The sequence below is a fragment of the Strigops habroptila genome, chromosome Z (assembly GCF_004027225.2).
Source record: "Strigops habroptila isolate Jane chromosome Z, bStrHab1.2.pri, whole genome shotgun sequence".
Lineage (NCBI taxonomy): Eukaryota > Metazoa > Chordata > Aves > Psittaciformes > Psittacidae > Strigops > Strigops habroptila.
In genome coordinates, this window is record NC_044302.2 from 68418390 (window position 1) to 68445450 (window position 27061).

Sequence of the window (27061 nt, forward strand, 5' to 3'; positions counted from 1 at the left end):
TCTGATGAGATTGCAACTTGGTGTCTGTGCAAATGATCAATAAGCATGATAGCAAATGACATTGTCTCTTAGGAAATGATCCAAAGTGAATTTTGGCACATCACTAAGCAGAAGCATTACCATTGGCTTAAGTATGAGTGGTGGGTGAGAGTGATAAGTTGAAAAAGACTTTTCTTCTCAAATGGCTAACTTAATGGTGAGGAGTACTGTGCTTTCAAAATATGAGGAAAAGTATTTTAAGATATTTCCAGATAGCAGAACGAATAGTTGAGTTTTGTGTATGCTTGCTCAGATACAGTGGATACACGTTAGATACAATGGATAGACATATGTTAGTTTTAATGTGAATTTCCTGCTGGAAATGCAAATCTTTGCAGGTGCTAGCTGCACATATAAAAAAGAAGGCCAAATGCAGTCCTGTAATAGATTTTTCAAGGACACATATATTCAAAAGAGTTCATAAGGAGATGAGCAATCCTGAAAACATTTCACAGAGATAGGAGACCACTATCTATTTTGAGGAACATTAAGTAGGTACCAGGAATCATAGTACAATGATGTTTCCTTAAACAGACAAGGTAGCAGTGTTTCTTATCTGTTAACCATGGACAGGGACACTAGTTTGCTTTTTCTGCTTAAAGTTTACTGTAAAAGTCTGACAACTGTCCTGATTTCAGCTGAGATAGAGTTAATTTTCTTCCTAGTAGTATTAAGTGTCACTTCTCTAAGTATTAAGTGTCAATAAATATTAAGTATTTATTTTCTGGGAAAGTATTCTCTTAGATGCAATGCATCTTGTTTTCTTGATCTGTAACATCCAAATACCATGCTGTCTTGTATACCCCTCAATTTTTAGAAGACCTTATTCTCATTCCTTTTGTTTATGTCAGATATGTGTAATTTGGGTATCTTAAAACTAATTATTATTGCTAGTTTCATGTTTTTGTAGTCTTCCCCCCCCCAAGTTTTGCTTTTCTCCCACTAAAAACTTCAAATATTTTAGTAACTATAGCACAGTGAAACTTTTGTTAGCAAGAGCTGTAGCTGTACAAGACTAAGGTGCTAGGAATGAAATGTTATTTATCATACAAAGCCGATTATTTTGACTATGTTGTAAAAGAGCCAACAGATGCTTTTAGAAGTTCAGAAACTAAATTCTGCAATCCTTATTCATGCAAAGCACTGCTTGCACATTCAAGCCCAGCTCATGTTAATAAAGCAATGTGGAACTGAGTCCTAAATATATGATGTAAAATGTAGAAAATATAGTTAGATTCAAGGTAACCTTTTCTGCAGTTCTATTTTTTAGCTCCTGAATCTCCTTTCAAGAGAAGAGTTGGTAGATCATTGCATCAAGGGTGATTATATTAAAAGCTGACTAAATATCCTGCAGATACAAAGACAGCAGCATGTACCAAGTATATACTCGATTTTAGGTATATAGCTGCTTCTCAGGCATGCTCTTACACAGCTCTAGCGTGAAGGTAGGTGTTATTGCCTAACTCATTACACATTAAAATAACTTTCTTTTAAAGACTAGAGCAATGACCTTTTCATTTGTTTTGGGCTAGTAGTTGTGCTCCCTTTTTTAATTAACCTGTAGGGAAAAAAAGGGAAGTGGCTTAATAAGCTGTAATCTGTTTGGACATTGCTAGTGCTCTTGCTTTGTGTATGTCTGAGGGTTGTCATGTTAATAGTGAATATTCCAATACAGCTTAGGGTTTTCAAGTCAGTATTCTTATGCTTTGTTTCTATCGCAGCTCCAAGTAGGGGCAGTATACTCCCACTGTATTGGAACAGTTTCATGAGTAGCTCAGAGTAACATAAGCTGTTGCTGGAATTCAAAACATTTATTCTTTTTTCATAAAAGATGTTTGAAATACTAGTGAGAATGTAATGTAAAAAAAAAACCAAACTGCTGTGTGTTGGGAAAAGATACCCTTACTTTAAGTACCTAGGCAGTAACAGAGTGGTGTTTTATTCTCCTTGAAATGTGACATTATTGTCTTTGTTTAACACCCAATATAGCACTTTTTTCTTCTTCTTTTTTCCTTTTCATTTTCTTAGAAGTGAATTGTATTCACTGTGTCTAAAATCCGTAGTAATTTCACTGAAGTAGAAATGTAGTCTACTCCAGCATAAATGAAAGCATATGCTCATCTGAGGTGATAAAATGTGTTAAATTTCTGTCAATTCTACAAAACTGTATGTAGAACTAAGGAAAAAAATGAGATTGCCAACATAAGACTAAGACAGAAGGAGAAGAACATGAGTCAGAAAGAGAGTGTGAATCAGTATTGCTCATTGAACTGTTCATCAGTCTGTTAACTTGCTGTAGAAGTTGGTTTTCCATGTTTTGGTGAGAGAGGAGGAAATGGGCTTCTTCTGAACCTCTGCCAGTTTGCCAGTGAAGATAGCCAAGTTGCTTTTGAGTCAGTACACTCCTTTCTTCTGACTGTTCTGGTGTCAAGTTATGAATCTGAGTTGGAGTGATTGCTTGTGGTTGTGTTCATCTGCTACAGGATGAAGGAAAACAGTAGAAAATACATGTGAAGAGTAATTAGAAAGGAGACTCTTTAGTAGAGCATATGATTCACTTCTCAAAAATAAGAGTCTCAGGAAACTGGCTTCCCAAGTTTTATATCTGAAGTGGCAGAATAATTTCATAAGCTTGCTGGTGTAAGAGTAACTGTATTGACATAAGGAATATTATTTGCATTGTCTGAAGGCTCTGGTAACACATAAAGGCAGAAGCACAGGAACTAGTCTGTAACACAGGGAAAGACCATGACAGCAACATGCTGGAGAGATCTGCTGCTTACTCGTTTAATAGGAAAAGATAGTTTTGATGGAGTGCCAGGGCTCTGTTGTTTAAGGAACCTCATTTATGGAATCATTTTACAAATACTGATGCGTACGCTGGTGTTGCTGGAGGTGGTGGTTTGATGGTGTTTGGGAGCCTGATGGCTAATGATCCTCTTTGATAACAGCTAAAAAGACGTTATGTCCATGGCTGTGTTACACAAAATAAAGATCGTATTTTTCTTCCAAATGAAGTTCCAGCAGTTGCTGATTGGAGGGTAGGAAGTGTGCAGATTTACAGCATACAAATACAGAAAATTTATTTCTTCTCACTAAGATGAGGCTTGGTGAAGCAGTGGAAGTAGTACATTGCCCTTATATCTTGATCTGTGCATTCAGAAAAATGTGTAGTGGCGGGGTACTGTGATACTATTTGTTCGCTGTAATTTTTCATATGAAGTGAAAGTAGGAAGCTTTCTTACTCTTTCTAGGCTGAATCTAAGTATTTTACAACTAAGTGAATAAAGCAGAGATCACTTGTTAAATTACCTGCTGTTATGAATGATCCACCTTCCCTCAGATTCTTTAATGTACTGTGTGATTACACGTATCTTGCTTGCTGTTCTCTTCCCTCTCTTACTTCAGATGACCATTCATAGGTCTTCCATATTCTGTGTAGCAGGTCATCGCCTCATCTTGGGTTTTTCTATTCTTATAGTTCACAGAGTTCTTGGCCCACCTCAAATGTTCTGGGTGGGGTCCAGAAGGTCCATCTGTCCTCTGCAATTTTAAAGATTCACCACCTCCACCCTTCCCCTGTTAATATGGTAACTGGAATTTGTACTGGAAGACACAGGGAACAGGGCACTGCGTCAGTACTAGTCACAAAATAGCTGTGGTGCACAGGTATGAGAGAGTAAAAACTAATTCTTGCCATCTAGTAGATCTCAGCTTTTATTACTGGATTTTTTTTATTTTTTTTTTTTAAGACAATCGCTGCAAAGTTGGTTTTAAAAAAGAATACCCCCCTCTTTTCCTTTCTTGAGAAATTTTTTTAAAACAACCAGTCATTTTTCCTAATGGGAAGGACAGAGCAAATAGAATATGTAATTTAAACTGGCATGGACTGAGTGAAACTTAGTTTTCTAAAAAAACAAGTGTGAAAGGAGGATATAGAAGCATGGGAACACATAGTGGTGTTGGTGACAGCATGTTATTGAGGGACTAACTTGGGTCCTTGCCTGTTGTATACCAGATAAGAAACCAAAACAGCCTCTAAATCTAGCAAAAAATTAGTTACTTAGAAATTACTTGTTAGCAGATGGTATTCATGGAATTAGGTAATAAAATTGAGCATTTTACAGAACTTTTGGTCATTATAAATGACTTGGGTTTTTTTATTTCTTAGCACAGTTCTTTGGAGGGCATTCTATTTAAGATCTTTGAAGAGGACATGCAAATGCATACATTTCTCTACTTTTGTCTAAATATTTTAATTTGGACAGATTTATTTACATACTCAAGAGTTTGAATGCACTAAAATACAATTGATTTCTTAGTATTTATTTTGATAAATGTTTTAATTCTGCTTTAATAAATGGGAAGTGTAGGATCTTAAGCATGCTTATTTTCTGATGATTGTTGTTAAAGGGAAACCTTTAACGTGCTGAGCAGATTCAGTGAGAAGTGCTAAATCCGTTCTTTTGCTGAATAAGCAGGATGCTTCATATTCTAGAGCATATGGTTCTTTTGATCCAGGCTCTGGCAAGAACTTCGGGAGTATGAGAGGTGTCAAAGCTGAGGCTCTGGCAGATATCTAAACTAAATGCCTCAGGTTATTTTGATTTCTGGATTTAGCAGCTAAGACATGCAAAATACAAAATTAGTTTGCAGTTGACCTTGATAGGTTGGTGTTTGGTTTTGGGTTGTTTTGGGAGTTTTTGTTCTGGTTTTCTTTTTTCCTCCTTTTTTTTTCTTTTTTTTTTTTTTTCGTTTTTGTGTGTGTGTGTGTGTGTGTGTGTATGTGTGTTTTGTCTTGCTTTGTTTTTCCCCCAAAACTAAAGTATAGGTGTGAATTTGTGATATGAGGAGATAGAAATATTCTACGTGTCTTCTACCTGCCTTTCTTGGTCTGTAGGTTCATTTTCCAGGAAGGAATATTGCTATGGCTTTATCTGAAAGATTTTTGTTATTGGGGCTTGTGTATTTATACATGGATGTAAGTAAACTTGCTGTACAGTAACTTCCCTGAAATACTTTTAAGAAAAAGCATTTTAGATACCTATCTTCTTAAGGGTATTTAAGTGAGAGAACATAAACCGATACTGACAACAGGACAGTATGTCGGTGACATAGGCCAGCAATGAAGAGAACACAAATATAATAGATCTGCTCTCCAGTAGCTGTACAGTATAAATCAGTACAGGCTAATAAAGACTTTGGTGTCTGTACCTGTACCCTATACAGCAGGGCAAATATGGGCTGTGTTGCAGTATTTGTTCCCCAGGCCCTTGCCTAGGCCTAGGTATTTGGATAAAACATGGAGTGTGATGAGCTGGCAGGAAACCTATGCACATGGTAAAAGAGGCAGCTGTGTTGCAGGTGAGATTGGATCACCATGGTGCCCCTTCTCTGCTGGCATGACAGTGGTGCTTCCATTGGACAGCTGGAGATCAGGGCTGTAGGTTGCACTGAGAATTCCTGCAGTATGTGTGCAGCTGAAGGTCGTGAGAGCTTATCCAGTGGCTAACAGTAACACTTGAAGCAGAGCTGAGAATGCTTCAGTCTTTGAGAACTGTAGGCTTTTGCTACACAAAATTACACAGATCTTAAAATGGCATACATAATAATGAAGTTGAATCCCAGTGTGGGAGAAAATAAAGGTATTTAAAATTGTTTGTAACAGTCTGATTATAAAAATGTCCTGATTTCCACTGTTGAGCTATTAACTACTTCATTATGAAGGGTGGGATTTGCTGTTTGGTGTATTCAATAATAATATGTATTATATATATTATATAATAATAAATATCCAGTAGTTGCCAAGTACTGAGTTAGAGATTTTTTTTTTTTTATTTTTTTTTTTTTTTTTTTTAACGGAAGGTGAATTTATCAAATCCTGCCACTAAAAATTGACAGAAAATAAAGCTGAAAAGGGGTTTGGGATGTCATCTATCCTTTATCCCAATTTTCTCCCCAGAACAATGCGAAAAACAGAACCAATGTTTTTAAAGCTTTTGGGTAATGGGGAGAGTAGGGGAGTAGGGAAAGTTGATGAGTCCGTGTAAACCTCTGTCTGGTTATATTTTCACATCCCCCTTTTTCATGGTTTGTTTCTTGTGTGTGTGCTACTGTCAGATTTAGAGCAGGGCACTCCTCTCGTTTCTCTTATTAAATTCTTCCTTCAGGGTCCTACTCTTTTGGTCAGCATTGACACGATCTGTTGCTTACAATTGTTTAACCTTACTTGGATAAAGACCATTATAGAGCCTAAACCTGTAGTTTTAAAGATGTAGACAGATCATCTTTCCAGATCCAGCTGTGCATGCTGAAGGCTATATAGCTTCTAGCTATTTGTCAGTATCATGTATGTCCAGTTTGTCACCAGTTCTGCTGATGAAGCAATTTATGAGTGCTCTGAAGTCTTTCAGCCAAAACTGGCAGAGATAGTGGTTTTGTTAGATGGCTTCCTCTTAAGCAAGTGAAGTGATTTTACTTGAAGTGAATTAGGAAGAACGAAAGCTTTTGGCATAGCTGCAGGCTTCTGGCAGGACTATTTTTGGTGTAGCTGCTTGCGGAGTGAGGTCTGTTCGCTGCTTTCTTAGACAAAAATATTTTGCCATCTTTCTTGAGATTTAGATTTGAATACAGAGTTTGAAACTGCACTTGTATTAATATGGAGAATTGAGAGCTTGGACACAGTGATAATTTTTGAGTATTTATGTTACATATAGTAGCAAAAATTACTCCATTGTATATTGACTGGTTATGAAAGGAGGACAAAACCATAAACATCACTTAGATTAGCAAAGGGAGCACACCAGTGTAGCATGGATGAAATGTTAAGCAAATGACTTGTTTTTGTAAAGTTAGATTTTAAAAATGAGCAATAAAATGGCTATAAAAGATCTGTTACATAAGGGGAAAAAATCTTTTAACTTTTGTGTTTCTATTTACAATTTGACTAAACTAAGAATCTTTTTAGGGCATCCAAGATGGATATCAAATGTGCTCTGGAAGAATGTTCAATGGCACTGAACTTATTTCTGAACAATAAGTTCTCTGAAGCCCTGGAAATACTTCGGCCATGGTGAGGTCCTGTTATTTGCTGAATTCAAATAATGTTATTTGCTGAAGTCTGTAAACAGATAGTGTAAAGTATGCTGTCTGGTTGCTGAAGATTAAGGCCTCTGAAGATAGTAGTTTTCACTTATTCCCTTTTGTCCAAAAACATTTCTTAGTATCTTTAGGTTTTAGCTGTGTGCTTTTTCCTTCTTAAGGCCATCACAAAACCTATTAATGAAGCACTGAATTGTTTTGTTAGTCTATTATATTACATTTGAGTCACAGTAGTGTTTACCCGTAAAGCCCACCTTTTGATCTTTTGACTAATTCTGCCTGCTCCTCTGTTGCCTTTGCTTACTGAGGAGCATGGCAGTGCAGATACAGAGAAGTAAAAAACAATGCAGTGTTGATAGGATAAAACTAGCATACTTGTGACTGCATGAGAAGGCAATCTGGGTGGTTTTTCTTTAGGACTGGAATCTGAATCCCGTTCATTGTTCTTCTCCTGTCTGTCTCTCAAAGATGTGTTTGATGTTGCGATGTGTCAGAGGGATCTGTAGCTTGTGTTAGTGAAACAAGGTAAAGAGACATCCTTATCTGTAGTGGCAGATAGTAGAAGAAGAGGCAGTCACCATAAGCTGAGGTTTAGGAGGTTCAAACTGGACATTAGGAAAACGTACATTAGTAATATACTACCAGAAGGGCTGCCAGAGGGCTATGCAGTCTTCATTTCCTTGACACTTGGTTACACAAAACCTGAGTTCACCTGACATAACATTGGCAATAGTTCTGCTGCAACTGGTAGATTTGAGGATATGACCTCCCGTAACCACTTTCCATTTTTTTTTTTTTTTAATTGTGTAATTACATTGTTGAAAGCCAGGATAGTTCAGTGTAGCCTTTTTTGCAGGACTGAGCATGTGTGTACTGACATTTCTATGACATAAATGCAGACTTTTGTTCTTTGGATAAAGTAGTAATGTTAGAAGGATTGTCCTTCCATTAAGTAAAAGCAGAAGAATGAGTATTTATATCAAGGTTTAATTAGCTAAATTACATAGGTACACCAATGTACTATAAATGGGATATAAGTGCAAATAGTTACGTAACCCAGTTTGGACATTCTCTAGAACTTGCTGCAGATCCTGTGGAGGCAGACATGGAGCAGCCTGTAGAAGATGGTATTATGTTCTCATATCCATTACTTTCCTGCTTTATTTTTCTGTCTTTTCACAAATTAATGCAAGTGTCTCAGCATTTGATTTTATATTGTAATTTTAAGTTTTGTTTAAATGCACAACATTTATATGTTTGTCCTAGGTCTAAGGATAGTATGTACCATGCCCTTGGGTACAGCACTATTTTAGTTATGCAAGCTGCTATGACTTTTGAACAGCAGGATATACAAATGGGAATTTCTGCAATGAAGGAAGCTTTGCAAACCTGCCAAAGGTAAGCACAAGCAATGAACATCTGTGAGGTGCTTAATCCACTAATTGTTCCTTATGAAATATCCCAGCTGTCAGTACGCTTTCAAAGCAGGTTGTTGTTGGTATGATAATGATCTAAATTTGGGAAGGTGGAGTAGGTCTCACTATCCAATTATTCTTGGTAAGGATATGTGGAAACCACAGACTTGTTGGGTCAAGGTGCTTATAGCCTCTCAAGGTAGTTAAGTGGTTGATTGGCTATGAAGACCTATGTGTAAGGTGACACTACATGGTTGAACTGCTTGATCTATATCTACCCATGACTGAGTTTGTCATGGGTGAGTTATCAGCTGGGCTTAAACCGCAACAGTTGAACAATTCAAAAGCTCTGTATTTTGATTTTCCCCTTTCATCATTTTTTAATTTTTCTTTTCTTCTTTTAGTTGTTCTCAAAGGCAGACCAGATAGTCTAATAAGATTAAGCTCCTACTGAGGTTTTTCCTAAAACCAAAGCAATTTTGTCATTAATGCTACGAATGCGTTCAGTTTACTTTAAAAGTCAAGAATGATCTGAACCTTTTGCTTCTGGAACAACAATGAAATATACTAGAAAACAGAAGTTGTTAGTGATTTTTTTTTTTTTTTCTTTTTTTAAAAAAGAGCAAGCCACTTAGAAAATGGGTTGTCAAGGCTATATTGTTTAATATGTCCAAAAATTAAATGTCTCTATCTTTGCAGGATACAAACTTTTATGCTGTGGTCTAGTTTGTAACAAAACTCATAAAAATGCGAGATAAAGGTAATCAAACACTCAGAGGTGAAGAATTGCCAGAAGAATTGCCTTAATAGACCATTAATGGAATAATGTAAACAAATGATAAGCTCAGTGTTTATTACCAATGACTTCCTGGCTTACACAGTACATTCCTTTTCTGAATGTAGAATTGTTTCTTTAGCTTCTTCGTAAGGCTGAATTATTTGTGTAAACAGTAATGAATTCATTTTTGGAGAGCCTTACTAAAATAAACTAGCAATTTATAACATGGACAGTTGAGATCTGTTGAAAGTAAAATATGTTGAAAGTAAAACATGTTTTGGCATCATAACTGACATAAAATACATAAGTATCTATGTTTTTATTATGTTGAAAACAGCTCCTTTTGAATTTTCATTCTAATTCTGAGTGCAAATTTAAGAAATGGAAAAAAAGTAATTCATAAGACTTTGAAGTCCAGTTCATAAGTGGCTTGCCCACAGTCAGAGAGACGTCTGCAGCTGGTTGGTGGAAGTGGAGTGGAAGCTGTTGTACACTTAAAATAGATCAAATAAATGCTTAGAACGTGAATTAAGGTTGGGTAGGCTTCTGTGCAGAGACCCATACAAGGGGCCATGATTAGACTGCTCAAAGAATTGCAGTTATTGGCAAATCTTCACTTTACTAAGAATGGCTATAAATTCTGGTAAGAAATAGTTGAGAATTATAAATAATTAAGTTCAAGTTTATATTGAAATGTCGCTCATGCTGTGTGGGTTTCTTTTCTTCCATGTACAACTGATTTAGATTCAGGAAAAGAAGCACTGTGGTGGAATCCTTGTCCAGTCTAGTTTCTAAACAGTCAGTGGATCAGTTGAGTGAAGGTAAGTGATTTATAATACAATTAAAATAACAAAGTGAAAAAAGCTGAAAAGCACCTTACCAATGTGTATGAATATGCTTAACTCTGTAACTCGACTAGTGTCCTACAGTGAAAAACAAGCAAAGCAACCACCTTTATGGTGTTTGTTGTTTGTTTTGGTTTTTGGTTGTTTTTTTTTTGGTTTTTTTTTTTTTTTTTTAACTTGAATGCAAAGCTTCTCAAAATGGGGGATTCAGCCAAATTTTCTTTTGGCTTTGAGCATGCATGAATTAAGGAATGCCTTTCTCAACACGTTATAGGACTGAAGAGAGATTTCCATGATTGATTTTATTTTCCTGTTTTTTTTTGTTTTGGTTTTCTTTTTTTTTTTTACTTAAGACAGTTCCCAGAAGTTTAAGAATCATTGGTGCTATGGAATATGTCCTCATCATTAGTTGCATCAGAACCTGAATATATTAACAAGTTTTGTGCTTATCTGTTTTGCCTTAAGGTGTTTTGGGAAATGGTATCAGTACATTGTTCATGGCTCTGAAAATGCTGATCTCCTATTTCTGATACAGGCAGAATCAAGTATGCATTTTTTTTTTTTTCTAACCTGACACAAAAGAATCTTTTTTAATTCTGGGCACATCAAACTCACCACGTGTGCACTGTATATACAGCAGCCTTGTGCATGTGGCTGGTCTTGTAGCATGAGTGCAGAGTAACTCATGTCATGTGTGTTGAGTCAGATGTACTTTAGTGCTGCATGGGGACAGAAAGTCTGCCCAGGGCTTTCAGTCTGTTGAGCATGACTTGGTGAAAACCTGTTAATAATGTGTTACTGGACTGAGGAAAAGCCTGAGCCACAGTGAGTGTTACCATTCATCTGTAAAAGTTTTTTCTAAGTCATGGAAGGACGATTGGAAGACTTACTGTAGGCTGATATTTAAACTTAGGATCAATGGGAAGTACAGGAGATCATCCATCACAATGACAAGTAGCTTTTGCCCAGAGTTGAGCTCTGACAAGATCAAAGGTTTTATTTGAGAAGTGAGATAGAGGACTTCTATTGGGAATTTATGTGTTACAGCTATTATTCAGCAGTTGTCAAAGCAGCAGCAGAATCTTGTTTACATTTTGTTTGTTCCATTGACCCCAGAAAGAGAATTAACAATAACGTTGCTGACAATGAATAACTTTTCTTTCTTACATAGAGGAAATGCATGCTGAAATCTGCTATGCTGAATGTTTGCTACAGAAAGCAGGTCTCATCTTTGTGCAGGTAAAATTGCTTGTTTATTTTGTATCTCTATGTAGCAGTTTAATGGGAAGATGTTAGTAATTGTAAAATACCCTTCCTGCAATAGATACAGTGTTTAAAAACCAAGACCTTTCCTAGGGAATGAATGTTAGTTCATGGCAGTGATTGAAAGTATGGCAAATGCTGTGATACCGGGCAGAATCCTCTCTTTGTTTATATGAACAACCAAAGATGTTATTGATGCCCAGGAACCAAAAACCTAAGGTGTATTGCAATCATATACAGATGGTATGTTTAAATGACTTGCATCCTGTCTGACACTTCTTTAAAAAGATGTTCAAAAGTATCTTGTTTGAAAGTGCCAGTCTTTTTTCACATGAAAAGGATAGGATGTTTCCCAACTAACAAAACTTCAGCTGATGCACACTCATCACCAATTCAGTATCGTTATCCATGAGTTTTTGGCATGGTGTCAGGAACAGTAAAGTAATGAATGATTATAAAATGAGCATACATTAATATTGCTGAGGAAATAATTCAGTTCACGGAAAGATCTGGTGGTTAATGCTGTCTGCTGCTTCTTGTTTAGCTTGGGGTTCAGGGACTTCATGTTACAGTGTTTTCAAATTTGATTTGCAACTTGATTCCTGAAGATAGTTTTTGGTCATGCTTTTTTTCGTGAGTGTTTTACAAATGTTTAATGAACGTGTTTTAGATAACCTCTTGAGATACAAATAATGAGGGAGAAGTGAGTCACAAAGATATTAAGATCAGGTACTTAGAAGTTAATTTGGCAAAGCATCATAAACCACTTAATACAAGACTTTGGCCAGAGGTGTCAAGAAATACTATTAATGGAATGCCAGTCTTCCTTATTATTCACTTTCTCCTTTACTAACCAAATGGAAGAAACCTTCTTTTTTGTTTCGTGGGTGATTTTCCTTTTGTGTTTTTTTGTTTTTGTTTTTTTGTGGTTTTTTTTTTTTTTTTTTTTCCCGTGGACATGAAGAGATTTTTTTAAACAGTTGTTGAAGGAGGTGAGCTTAGGACTCTATAAAATGGAAAAAACCCCACCCTAGGGGTATACTCTGCAGCAACACCTCACTATCTATCATGTCAGATATCCATTGCTGTTGACTGTAATACCCTGCTCTGCTGATTGCTCTCATGCCCCATAATGCTCATCCTTGACTGACCTTGACTAATCTGAGGATGATGATGATAATGAAAATGTAACCCTTCAAAAGAGATAATAATAATGCTTGTACTAAAACACTTATCTTTCAAACAAAACAATTGAGGTTTTTTTAAATGGTGACCCTTTCATGGAAGCCAGAAATTCCTTTGGTTGATGGTTTTGAAAGTGTTTTCTTTTTTTTTTCATTTTCTATATCATATATTCTATCCCTGCCTATATAAATATGCATTTTTGAAATATTTGCACATGTTCGCCTTCTGTGTGAATTCAAAAAAACTCTGTCCTGTTGAACTGTTAACCGTCCTGCTTTTCAGGAGTTTATTTCAGGAGTCACAAAGAACATTGTGACTTGACTTTGATTTTTCTAGTGGTAAGTTAGTAAGTATATATGTTGGATAATACATCAACAGAGGTTATTGTAGATCAGCAATGAGAATTCATCTATTCAGGGGATTCATTTGTCTGCTGCCAGCTTCTGGTCTTGCTTATGTGGCTTATGTTTGAGAATCAGTATTTCAAAACTTTCGAAAAGGTTACTACAGCACCATCTGGTGGAGAACTTGCTTGTTTCATTTATATGCGTTCGAAATTCTGTTAAAAGTAATTCTGACTTTTTCTTTTCTCCCGTCTCTTAAGTTTTAAAATTTGTAACGTGCATTAGAGAAATGTTTCCCTGACAACTTAAAACAAGTGTTAATGTCAGTCTCATGAGTGTAATAACTGAAAAAGATTGTTAATATTTCTAATGTTAATATTTCTAATATTTCTAATGTTCAGTTATAAATAAATGTAAATGTAGCTGGAAGATTTTTATGTATGTGTTATATATAATGTCTCAATGCACACTTTTATTCAATTAAATATTTTTCTTCCAGGATGAAAATATGATCAACTTTATCAAAGGCGGCCTCAAAATTAGGACAAGTTACCAAATATACAAGTAAGCCATTAGAAAACACTTCCTTTCAATCAGTTGCAGTTGTATTAAAGCCTCCAAAATAAAAAGAAATATATTTACAGTAGTCATAATGATTATACTTCATATAATTTTAAGTCATGTTTCCTTTTCCCTCCTTTTTTGTTTCTGCATCAAAAGAGAATGTCACCAGGTGCTACAGATGACTCAGGGGAACAAAAGCAAAAATGAGACTTATTACCAGTTTGAAGGAGGAGTAAAACTTGGAATTGGAGCATTCAATTTGGTATGACTTTTTGAGACTACAGAAGGCCATTGGGATAATTCTTTCTTTTCAGATACAGTACTGTAATCCTGTTTTAAGAATTACAAATTTGGAAAATGAAGATACAGACTTTGAAAGTTTTATGCAATATGAGAACAGCAGTGGCTGTTTGCATTCATGCCTTCTAATTTATCCTGAATTGTGTTTAATTCTCTTGGACTAATTTATGTATGTATTTTTTTAAGAGGAAAAGCAGCTACATCTGCTTGTGTGGAGCAGGAATTTTTAAGATGCTTATGCCGTTGGTTATGGATATCTGGAGTGACTGCTTTTACTCTAACACCTCCATGTATACCATTCTTTTGCTTTGGTGGCATACTGTAGATTGGCATAGACAATTACAAATTCAGAAGAATGAGCAGTAGTTTACTGAATTAGTGCAAAAGAACTGGGTACATACACTAGCGTTTTTCTTTACAATTTACTACAGCTGCCTTTCCATATCTGTCATGGCAATGGTGAGAGTTGATTTCTGCTTGTCTATTAATTTCTGTATCATTCCAGACTAGACCTGGCCAGTTTTGAGTACAGTCAGAACAACTCAGGTCTCTCTATGCCTGTCAAGTCTTTAAATCCCGAGCAACTGGTAGATATCTGTGTTCATAAGTGCTAGGACCTTTTCTGTTCTTCCTGAAGCCTCCTCAGGAGGAAGCTTAGCAGAAAAATTCTCTGCTGGGCAGAATGTATTAGGGTGAATGGAGCTTTTAAAAACTGACTTTCAAATACTTCTTGTACTGCTTGTTGAAAAGGTGGTTGTGATCTTCTTAAGTTTTCTGTTACGTAACATGGGGAATGCCGTTACAAGGGGAACAAAAAGTGCAGGTATTAGAGGGCTGAAGGACAATAGGTAGTATTTCTACAAGTTGCTTGCTGATCTGCTAATTCAGTGCTCCCACAGTAGAAACAAGTAGAACTTTTGTCATACCACTATGTGAATTGATTGGGAGTAAAGGAAAATGACAATTGCAGATTGTAAGTACTACCAAAATAGATAGTGCTTTCATTCCAAATGACCCACAATTTTCCAACAATTCTGATCAGCTGAAGTCAGAAAAACCTGTCATGATCTGAAGCTGGACTCTGTCTTCCTGTTTCCATGCTGGTGATCATCAGAAGTCCGAGTTTCCCTGAAGCTGCGAACTGATTGTATGTTGTTGATCATGCATGTCTATTTTTGAGTTCTTTTCTGTTTTCCTTTTTCATTAATGAAAAATGACATTTGACATAGTAGCTAGCATTTGTGGCTCAAATTTCTACTAGTTTTGCTATTTTTTTTTAAGGTATGTAAGATTTTTTTTATCTTATTTTTGTTTGAAATGTATTTCAGATGCTGTCACTACTACCAGGAAGGATCCTTCGACTTTTAGAATTTATTGGATTTTCTGGCGATAGGGTATTGGATTTGATATGTTTTGTGTGTGTGCGTTTGTTTTTCAAATTAGTCTTTTCTCAGATAAAGACTTGATGGATTTAATGTCATATGATTCACACTAGAAGTATAACTATTATTTATCAGTATTTTAGTGTTGTTAAAAAGATGAGAATTGGGCTAGGTGGTGTAGGCATAAAAGCATATATGGTGGTACACTGATCTTGAAGAACCATGGGAAATGATCCATCTGCTTCAGAGCAGTATTTTAAACTGCAGTTTCTTTTCCTTTTGCTGATCCTTAAAGAGAGGATATCAGCTTTCTTTTTGAGCCTATGCAGTCAAAAATTGATGTTCCTCATACCATACTGAGGTGAGTGAGAGTCACAGTTCTACATTTTTTCCACCCATAATCCCAGCCCATTTCTGTGGGAGAATAAATTTGTGGATGTCATGTGTTACTGCAGAACCTCAGTACATCTTTTTCTCATGAATGAGGAAAGGGATTTTAATTATTTATTTGTAATTATTGTTTGTAATCATAACCCTGTTTTTGTAAACCTAGCCTTGTATCGCAACTTTCTTACAGCCCTTTAAAACTCTTTTTCGTACCTATAAGAAATAAAAGATAATTAAAACTAAACCAAACTAATTACAAAAAAAAAAACAAAACCAAACCCAACCCCAGCAGAACAGAAACACGAGAAAACCAGATTAAACAAAGCAACTCACAGAATTATACATAACTAAACTTTAAGTTGTTAGTGAGACAAAGAATCACCATATGGTCTTAATGCCGTTAATCACAAATATGATTCTGCTTATGTAAAATTAGACTTCAGTAGAGGCCTGTTCCTTCTTTTTCTTCCTGTGAAAGACCTGGTTCGTGCTGAAACTCTTCCATTATACACACTTTTGCCCTGACTGAAAAGGCAATAAAAGCTAAAAGGAAAAAGAACAAACAATTTTGGAATATCAGCACATTTTTTCTATGGTGCTTGAATTCTCCGATAACTCAAGTTGCCGTGCAGTAAAACTCAGCTTAAGTTATTGTTTCTTTTGAGGCAAAACTGTCACAATCCAATATGTTTCTGAAGAGCTACTGCTCTTAAGCAGGGAAGCTTTGAGCTCGTCTCAGCAATTCCCCCAAGCAGTCAAACTGTCATGTAATGGGCATAAACTGAAAAGGATGAGAAGTGTCATGTGTGAAGAGCTAAGTAAGTCTTAATGAATCTGGATTTCTTTTCTCAGCACACTCAAATTCCATTGTAGCTTCTGAAAACAGTATCTAGAAGTCAGTATATCAGCAGAGCTAATATTTTGATCAGAACCTCAAAACAGTGGCTGACTTGGTGGAAGAGAATTGAGGATAACCAGGGATTTCTGTGAAGGAAGACTCTCACCAACAAGTAGCACTAGAACAGTTGAGAGAGGTTCTCACCAAACATAGATTTAAAGACCTTATTCTGAAGAGTCATAGCCAGAAAATCGTGGGGAAGTGATGTAGACCTGTGTGTCTGCATGGTCTGTGTGGTGTTCCCATTTCACCAGAGCACTGAACTGCATGGGTAATTTTATTCAGTTTTAGCTTAATCTTCTCCTTGCTGAGTACTATCAGGTTTGGCAGAACTGTTTTGGTAGAAGGTTGTGTTGGATCTGAGATTAACAAAGTGCCAAATTATGAAATACTTATATCTGAAAGGAAAACTGGATTTTTGGGGAGCCGGAAATTATTAATAGTAACTCTGTATACTGATAGTTAATTCTGCATGTGTTTGTGATGTTTCTTAGGAGTTGGGCCTCAGCCAACTACGGGAAGGCGCATCTGGCAGCAGTTTGAGGGCCATTCTGTGTACTTTCACCCTGTTGGTTTATCATACTTACATCTCCTTAATCCTTGGTGAGACCCACTGTGTAGCTGTTCAGTCATGCTACACTTTATGATAGATATTGTGATTTTTTTTTAATTGAGTTTTGAAACTGTGGCCAATTAGCTTTGTAAAGGAGATAGCTGTATTAATTATCTCTGACAAAGCTATGTCTGCAGAAGCAGTGAGGGTAGATACTGTTATACCAACACCTCGTTCCATTTGCAAGGCTGTCTTAACATGCAACAGCAAAATATCATGACACCTTTAGGTTCAGACAAGTCCTCATATATAAATTAATGTCCGGTATTATGAAAATTATATCCAGAAAGAAGTCTTCACTCCCAAACAATTTGCTTGAAAGTTCAAACATGTAGAAAATCAATTACTTTTGTCACATGTGGCTAGAAGTCACCATTAATTCTGTATGCATCTTTGTCATATATTTTAATGTTCTTTAGATTGGAAGTATTTTAGTCCTTGTCCCTCAGGCTCATCAGGAAATTAAGGAGAACTTCATTTCTTTCAGTGTCACCTGTACTTCATTACTGAGCTCAAAATTAGGAAAGGAGGCAGCTGAGAAGTGTTTTCCTAACTTGCTAAAGCAGTTATAGGGATTTAAAAATATAACTGGGTTCTATAATGGAACAGTTTAAAGAATATTCATATATTGTATTCCATTTCTACTTACAGACATTTCCTATCTTAAAAGTACTTAGTACCTTCAAGACAAGAATTCATTTTTATGAAAACAAAATATGATGAAATAATTTTGCTTTTGCATAAAAACAGTCATCCATTAATCTATGGAAGCCATAATATGATTTGAAAACCAAAATCTTAATGTATGAAACCTTTTTTTTTTTTTTAAGTATATTGAGGTTTATTTGTTATCTTTTCTAGGTACAGGGGAAGCCAACTTTGAGGAAGCAGATAGTCTCCTCGAACCCTACCTCCAGAAATTTCCAAATGTGTGTATTCTCAATAGATTTGTACTTCCTCAACAAAAACGTACTTACCTAAGCTAAAAATAGTAACTGGGTATTTTTCTCATCTCTTTTCAAGGGTTCCATTATTCTATTTTATGCTGCCAGAATAGATACACTGAAAGGAAATTTGGAAAAGGTAAATCAATTTTCTCTCTTAAAAGGTTTTTATTTGTATGGTGTTCAACTGTGGGGAAAAAAATATCTAATTCATCTAAGTAACTTATTTTAGTTGGACTAATAATTATGCTCTTATCCCTGTTCATGTTCAGTGTCCATATTGATTCTAGCTCTCTCTCTGTAAGTGAGACTGAAAGGGAAGTTTATCTCATTTTACTAGTTAGGTGTTCTCCACTTAGGCGCTAGGTAAGAATTTGCTTTGTAGTTAGACATTGCTCTTACATGGAGCTATAACTGAGCCAATTTTCTTCATTCTTACTTAACTATATCATAGGCGCAGTTGAGGTTCCAAGAGTGCATAACAGCCCAGGAACAGTGGAAACAGATTCATCATCTCTGTTACTGGGAACTGATGTGGTGCTACACCTTCCAGCAGAACTGGCTTCAAGCATATCGGTATGCAGACCTGCTCAGCAAAGAGAGCAGGTGGTCTAAGGTAAATGGAAGGTGGACATTGTTATGATATACTGGTATCCTCCCCACAGTTAAATTTCCTTTCCAGTTCACACAATAAATGTTACTTCTCTTTCTCCTGAAACCCGTGAGCAAAGGCACGATGGCACCAAAATGGTAGGTCTAACTGGCTGATTAAGGAGGAATTTTTATTTCACATTCTGAAGCATCAGAGCTCTAACTAATAATGCTTCAGCCCTTCTAAAAACAGAGGTGCTTGTCAGAGTTAGGAGAAAAGAGAGGGAGAGGAAAACTGTGAACTTGTATCTCAAGTTCTAGTACTAATAAAACTTGGTTGAAGAAACTGTGTTTGTTAGTTAATTCTAAACAAATGAGAGCACACCTACTCAACAGATACCTTGTGACGTGAAATGACAAGGCTACTGGAGACGGGGTCTCATGGGAAAAGTTGGGATATCTAACTTTTCTTTGTAAAAATGTTTCTCAAAGTATAAAACAAACACAATTGCAAATAACTTTTCATACATCCTTTTTGTCTGTTCCTTTTTAGATTACTGATTTATTATGCTTAGTGGAAAAGGGGATACATCCAATTCTTGACAAAACAAGAAGAGAAGAGTATATTCAACGTGAAGTGCAGATGTCTTGAGTAGAATTATGGATGTTTCTTTTTTTCTCTGCAAACTCCAGTTACTGAACTTCCCTTGAATCAGTACTCAGATATTTTCTTTTGTTTTCTCAGGCATGTCTTTACACATAACAGATCACATATACCAGTAATGGACTTTGGAATAGTTACGTCATTAAATCTCATTTCTTTGTCAGTGCTTTGTTTAATAAATTGTCCTGTTCTTTGCAGGAAATGCCTTTAGCATTCTGACTTACTTAGAATATTAGTAAATATGTTGGGGGGAAAAATTAGCATAAATTACATGAGAAAGAAAATGCTAGACTGCTGTAGTTCCACCTGCCTGAGAATTACTGGAAACACTTCACTGCAGCAAGTGGAGTGAGAGATTTGAGTCCTTAATTTCTGTATTGAGTCCAAGGATTTGAGTCCAATTTGTGTATCGACTGAACACGGCAAATCAGATGTGGTAATATGGTGCTGTTTCTTTTTGAAATAGGCAATATATGTATTCCAGAAGGCAGCAATTCTGTGTATGCTTCCAGAGGATGATTTGAAAAGGACTGGTGAGGACATTATATCTTTATTCAGGTAAACATTTCTAAAGCAAGTAGATGTGCAGTTTTTTCCTCCATATAGTAGTTTTTGACTTGAGTATCTTTGTTTTGTGTGACTTACTTTGTTATAACCATCAACTTTTCATTTTTCTCTTTTATTTGAGCATTGGAGTATTTAAAATGCTGTTTTTACCAGCAAACAACTGCAGTTTAAGTGGTGTGAAACAATTTAAGATGTTATATGTTAGCAAGTCTTAGTAAGTGAAGTAAGATGAAATAAAAATTATGTAGAGCAACTTCTGTTTTCCATTTTACCTTCTTGTAGACAAGTGGAGGGTCTAAAACGGAGAATTTCAGGAAAATCTATCCCAACTGAGAAGTTTGCAGTAAGAAAAGCTCGACGCTATACAAGTTCTCAACCGGTGAAGCTGATACTGCCTGCCTTGGTATTTATTCTTGCTTTCTTTTTGTCCTTTTCAAACAGAAAAGAAATAAGTGTAATTCATTATACAGGGAAAGAATAATATTATCAGGTAGTATGTGCTTGCAATTTTTTTATTAGTATTCTTAAGAATTGTTGCAGACGTGCAATGGGATTTTTGTGAAATGTACTATAGGCAGTATCATGCTATCAACTGCTAGCAATCGAAAAACCAGAGCCAGATTTTTCACATGAAAATTCAAACACACAGAGAATGATTGCTGTTGTCACATGAAGCTGAAAGTTACCTTTAAGCTAAAAACCTGCACGGGCTTATGGCATATGTGTTCATCCTGAATAGAATAGTTAGGGTTGGAAAGGACCTTAAGATATCTAGTTCTAACCCACCTGCAATGGACAGGGATACCTTCCACTAGACCAGGTTGCTCAAAGCACCAGCCAGCCTGGCCTTGAACACTGCCAGGGATGGAGCATGGCTTCAAACTTGAACAGGGGAAGTTTAGATTAGATATAAGGAAGAAGTTCTTTACAGTGAGGATGGTGAAGCACTGGAATGGGTTGCCCAAGGAAGTTGTGGGTGCTCCATCCCTGGCAGTGTTCAAGGCCAGATTGGACAGAGCCTTGGGCAACATGTTAGTGCGAGGTGTCGCTGCCCATGGCAGGTGGGTTGGAACTAGATGATCTTAAGGTCCTTTCCAACCCTAACTATTCTATGATTCTATTTACAACTTCCTTGGGCAAACTGTTCCAGTGTCTTATCACTTTCACAGTAAAAAACTTCTTCCTTATATTTAACATAAATCTCTGTTTAAGTTTGAACCCATTACCCCTTGTCGTATCACTACAGTCCCTGATGAAGAGTCCCTCTCCAGCATCCTTGTAGGCCCCCTTCAGGTACTGGAAGGCTGCTATGAGGTCTCCACGCAGCTTTCTCTTCTCCAGGCTGAACAGCCTCAACTTTCTCAGCCTGTCTTTGTATGAGGTGCTTGAGCCCCCGTATCATCCTCGTGGCCCTCCTCTGGACTTGCTCCAACAGCTCCATGTGCTTTTTGTGTTGAGGACACCAGAACTTACACAATACTCCAAGTGGGGTCTCGCAAGGTTGAAGTAAAGGGGGAGAATCACTTCCTTCAACCTGCTGGTCACGTTCCTTTTGATGCAGCCCAGCACACGGTTGGCTTTCTGGGCTGCGAGCGCACACTGCCAGCTCATGTTGAGCATTTCATAACCAACACCCCCAGGTTCTTCTCCTCAGGGCTGCTCTCAATCCATTCTCCACCCGGCCTGTGGTTGTGCTTTGGATTGCCCTGACCCAGATACAGGACCTTGCGCTTGGCCTTGTTGAACTTCATGAGGTTGGCATTGGCCCATCTCTCAGGTGTGTCAGAGTCCCTCTGGTTGACATCCCTTCCCTCCGGCATGTCAACAGCACCACACCTCCCTCTTTAGTTTGGCAGAATTTCAGTCCTTGTCCTCCAGACTCATTAGGAAGATAAGAAGTACTTCAGCACTTTCTATTTTTCTGATCAAAATGGAGTTGTGGCGGTATGTGTATTCTCTCATTCTTTCTATGTGTTACAGTGAGATAATATTTAATGCCTTGAAATAAACATATTGCTTACTATTGTACTGAAGCACTTGTGCCAGGATTTCCTGAGATTTCTTTAAAATATAAGATCTTGTATGAATTATATTGGAAATGTGTGCTAGATGTACTGGAACCAGGTTTTTATCTGGGAAGTTTCATCTACTTCCAGTGTTGCTCCAAATGGAAAGTAACAGCCTATGGGTTATAACATCTATGTATAAACAGATGCATAAGTGTGTGTTTGGGTGCACACATATATATGTATGCTGCATATACATGCGCGCATCCACAAACACACAAAATTTGTCCGTAATCTTGTAGAAGATAATTACTTTCAGCTGCTTCTTTTAGTTCATGTGGCAGAGGCCACAAGTTGAAGCTAAAATACCCAGATTTGCTGATGTGTTATGTGGGTGATGGTAAACTATCACGTGATAAAATCTGTTCAGTTTCATTTTTTAAAATATATGAAAATACATGATAGAATTCATTAGAAAGGTGTTAAAACATTCAAAGCTTAGAAACCCAGGTTAACTTTGCCCACGCACATTCAATATCATTTTGCTTCCCCTATCCATAGATACTCTTATGCAACTTTAATTAGATGATTATTAAGGCAAATGTGGTTGTCTTTGCATGTAACTGACAGAATGTCCTGTACTCATTGTGGGTGGTTATTTGAAGATACTTATATTCATGGGCTTCTCAACAGTGAACAGTGTGTGTTTCGGCTTTGAAACCTTTAATATTGTTTAAAACAAGCTTTTGTAGGCAGTATGTATGTACTGTATGTACTCAGAATATTTTGTAACAGCCTTCCAAGGGATACTCTTTAGTTAAATATTTATTATAATTTAATATTTATGCAATTCCATGACTCTTTTTTTTTTTTTTTTTTTTTTTGGTCAGGAAATGATGTATGTCTGGAATGGCTTTGCAATTGTGGGCAAAAGAGCAGATCTCACTGAAAACTTACTGGTAACAATTGAAAAAGAAGAAGCTGCTCTAGAAAATGAAACTAGTAAGTGATCAGTTAAGATGGAATTAATAAGCTGGTAAGAAATGCTGATGTTTTTCTTTGCTTCTGTCTACTAATGTTCTGTGATGCAAGTGTTCACTTAGGCAGCGTGCTGTTAAATCTGAGTATGGAGATTTTGGAGCCACATGAAAGTTAGTGGTGGTTCTTCGATATGTTCTTTATCTGGCTTGATTGATGCTGCAGAAGAATACAGAAAACTCAAGGATTTGAGGTCATTAGTTACAGAACTTAACCGATTCTTAATAAGACATTCCAGTCTCTGAGATCATTCTTGGAGCATAATCTACTAATTTTTTACATGTCTGAAAAATATTTCTTTCTAAACCAATTTACACCATGCTTTAGCTTTACTGTAGAGGACACATACTGAGCAGAATATGATTAACTATAAAAGAAGTAATGAAGTACTATGCATAAATCTGTGATTTGGTATTTGGAGGGTTTTTTGTCCTCTTCAGCAAAATAAAATATACTTGCTAATTGTAAAATACAACATTTTTAACAAATTTTGATCATGGTTTTAGATCTTGATGTATTTAAAGCACAAATGTTCAGGGTAATGTTTAGAGAATCAGTCCATAACTTATTCCTAGAGAAACTTGAGTCCTATTATTGCAACAGGTTTACTGCAGAAATACCTGGCTTTGTCAGGTGGGTGCCGTCATCTGTCGTGTGAATGTCTCTGTAGACTTCAGAGTTCTACAATGAGCAAATATTATCTTTTCTTAATATAAAACTTTTTTTAGTGGTAATTCGCTAAAAATAACTTCTGTTGAACCCAAATTTTAATCACACTTATCAACAATTCAGCAGCAGCAGTTAGTTTTGCCATGATTAAAACATTAATAATGAAATGTAAAAATACATCTAATTGCTTTTTACATGTAAACTGAGGTGATGCATCAGAAGTTATACAAGGACATGTAAGAAATGCATAGCGGTAAAATCTGGAAGGTATAATAAACTAAATGGGAGTAGTTGCAAGGCCAGGACTGAATTGGATCCAATTTTTTTTATGCTATTCTTCACGTTTCTGCAGAATCAGTAGCCTGCCTCTTAAATCTCAAGCATTTTTCCTTTTTTTTTTTTTTGGTCATATTAAAACCAAAATGTTTGCTTGTGTCTGCTAATGTCTGGTGATGCAAGTGACATGCAAGACATCTGTAAATGAAGTAATGTTCCCATGAGTTCCTTGTGGAGGATTCTGGCAGAAGCCATTGGGAATCTGGTGCTGGGTCATGCAGAGGCTTGTACTAGAAGTGCTAATCAGTTGTATCAGTGAAGTAAATTTCCTGTCAAATCCTTAAGCAGAGGTGCACAAGATACCAAATAAAGATACCAGTATTTTTTTTTTCTTGTGGAAATATGTGGGTCACAAATAGGATGTAATCTGGAAGCATATTTGGGGGTTCTTTTATGCTTTCTGTATCTTTTTTTAGTAATAACTGCAGGCAAATGCAGTTTGTTCTGGACTTTGCACCTGTGAGCCTAAAAGCTCTTAAAGCTATGGACTCAGACAAGATAAAGAGTCTGATTACCAGAATTGCTGCTGAATTGGGAACAAAAAAAAGTGATCAAAGCTATTATCAGGGTGTGGCAATGATACAGTATTATTTTAAGAGACAGCTACTATCAGTACTAGATAGTGTTAAACGACTGCTAAGGTGCACTGAAAAAGTGTGTTAATTGTACAAAAAGGTCCTTTAGAGATTGAGACTTCATTTGCTTCAAGTGAATGGGCACAGCAGGGAATCTGTCATGAATTCAAAGTGGGTTTATGTTGTATAGAGCTGAAAACAGAAGTAGTAGCAGGAACAGATAAAAGACATAGAATTTCTTTTTTTTCCTCAGGATTTCCGTATATCTTATTTTTCCACAGTTGTGTCATCTCCAAGATACAAAAAAGGAATTTGTCACTTCAAGAAAAAGTAATTTCTTGTGTATTTTGAAATCCTGATAACAATATTTCCTCTGGTCTGCAGAGGAAATAGAGGACTGCAGGAACATGGTTCTCCCACATTTATTGGGAGGTTGTCTGTATTAAATAGGCATGCGCATGTACTGTCATTTATTGTCAGTGTTTCTGCATAATAGCTTTTCTTCCTGTGGGAAATACCAGGGAGATACTAGCTAAAGTCGTTAAGAGACTGGCTTTTACTGACATCAGTGCTTGCCCCAGTAATTTCAATGAATGAGTCCTTTAGGAGACAGTTGCATGGATCCAATACCTTAGGCTAGCAAAACAGGTTAAAGGGAATGCAAAATACTCTCCTGCTGTGCTTCTACCTGTCACAAAAAGTGCAGTCTGTCAGTTACTATCTATCAAGACTTTCTGGGTTTAAACACAGACAGAAATAAGCCTGAATGTAATGGCAAAGCTCTTTGCTGAATCCTAAGGTGCTTTAGGCTTGCATGTTTCTAGGACTGTTTGTTTTCTTGGCAGACTATTAAGAAAAAAATTAATATGACCTTAGAGAGCTGGTAATTAGTTGTAAACAACATGATCTGAAGGGAGAGTGTTTTGCTTCCTGAATTGTTAATGCATGTGCTGCCATCTGTCTATCCATATGTGTTTTCTTTCCTTCCTTTTCCTTCGCTGCACCCAGCAAATGCTATAAACCAAGGCAGCAAAAAAGGACCACACTTCTTAAGACTGTATTTCCGAATTGCTTCACAAAAGCTCTTTTATGTGATATTTTTAGCCCTATTGAACATTAAACTTTCTTGAATTTTCCAACTGTTAGACACTACTAGTGAAGCTTCTTAATCATTAGAGATGATGGGAATACTAATAAACACAGTTTCTTGAGTTTATACTGCAAAATCATGCTTCCAGAAAGTTCTGCAGAACTAATGTGTACTTGTGAGCTTTCATCTCGCTGTAGGTTTTGCTTCCTGTTTTAGGTCATTACAAATACAGAAATCTTTAACTGATGTCAGTTTTTGCCTGCTGTGTACTGACTTCCAGATACAGAAGACTGGAGAATATCTGGATGTTTCAATTTCTTCTTATTTCTTCCTAGCCTGTAGCTTTAAAGAGAGAGATACAGATATTAACACACATCATCTTTAGTAGACGGTGTGTAAAATTGTGCCTGAAGGTTATGTATATTTTGAGGTATAAAATCTGAGAAGCAAGGTCCTGATTCTGAATACATATTACCTACTGAAAATCTAATTTTCCTTTTCATGATGTCTTCAAATTTTTTGATGTATTTGCTTTTACTTTTAGATCACAATGAATACTATATGGATGATGTGTGCATGTTGCAGTTACTAAAGGGCCTCTGCCTGAAATACTTGGGAAGACTCATGCAAGCTGAACTATGTTTCAGTAAAGTAATTCAACGGTAAAAATAATATAAACAGACTTTTAACCTTCATGTTTTTTAGCTTTGGGTGAAATTTCCGATGCTTCTGTAGAAGCCGTCATATTAGAATTTTGAATAATGAAATATTAGAATAATGAAAATATTAGAAATACACAATACACAATATTAGAAATATTAGAATAATGAAACTTCAACATCCTGTTAAGGAGCTGGAGTTAAACGACCTCTGAAAGTTGGAGAACCACAAAACTTTGCTAGTATTTTATCTATAGATATATTAGTCTATTTAACTTTATGTAGCTTTCTCTCTCTCGGAGATTAGACTAACTGATCTCCAGGGGTGTCTTTCAGCCATAGTGATTCTGAGAATTTCTTGTATTGAGGAAAAATTGAATTTTCTTACTTCTCTGCTGATCGTTTCAGGCAAGCTAGGGTAAGGGGATCTCAGTTCTGTGTGTGGGAAAGAAATATTTGTATTATATTGCCTAGCCTAATGAACACTGTTTTTATCTCAAGTTATCTTTTTGGATGATTGGGTTTTTTGAACTGTAAGTTACACAGTAGGTTCCCAGTCTTAGAATTGTGTTAAAGGTAGCTTGCGTAACATACCACAATACAGATAGGAAGTAGGAAAGAATGAGTTTTTGCTCTTGTTGGCAGGATTTTATGTCTACTTTTTATGGGTATAATTAAGGTGCACAAAGTTAACAAGTAAAAAAGATTCCAGGGTGTTTTCTCTGGCCATGTGCTTTCACAGGCAGTGATTGCATTTAAAAGTTAACTGGTCACTTGAGGAAAAGTTGTAATTAGCCACTTATGTATT

At 36.4% G+C, this 27061-nt stretch overlaps 1 protein-coding gene across 4 annotated transcripts in view; it reads left to right on the plus strand.

Annotated features, from left to right (window-relative positions):
* Positions 1-27061, plus strand: part of TTC39B (tetratricopeptide repeat domain 39B) — a 70344-nt gene that overhangs the window by 35484 nt on the left and 7799 nt on the right. For 3 of the 4 annotated variants that reach the window (XR_003989109.2, XM_030469922.2, XM_030469923.1), the window contains exons 3-17: positions 7007-7111; positions 8407-8538; positions 10078-10154; positions 11350-11417; positions 13470-13534; positions 13691-13796; positions 15163-15228; positions 16996-17104; positions 17976-18043; positions 18138-18197; positions 18513-18674; positions 19780-19871; positions 20163-20283; positions 22777-22888; positions 26139-26256. Coding sequence is in view for 3 of the 4 variants with exons in the window: in XM_030469922.2 (XP_030325782.1) it covers positions 7007-7111; positions 8407-8538; positions 10078-10154; positions 11350-11417; positions 13470-13534; positions 13691-13796; positions 15163-15228; positions 16996-17104; positions 17976-18043; positions 18138-18197; positions 18513-18674; positions 19780-19871; positions 20163-20283; positions 22777-22888; positions 26139-26256 (1461 nt within the window). In the remaining variant the exon portion in view is untranslated. Of the gene's footprint in view, positions 1-7006; positions 7112-8406; positions 8539-10077; positions 10155-11349; positions 11418-13469; positions 13535-13690; positions 13797-15162; positions 15229-16995; positions 17105-17975; positions 18044-18137; positions 18198-18512; positions 18675-19779; positions 19872-20162; positions 20284-22776; positions 22923-26138; positions 26257-27061 lie in introns of those variants that run through there. The other variant, XM_030469924.2, reaches the window with a different exon arrangement.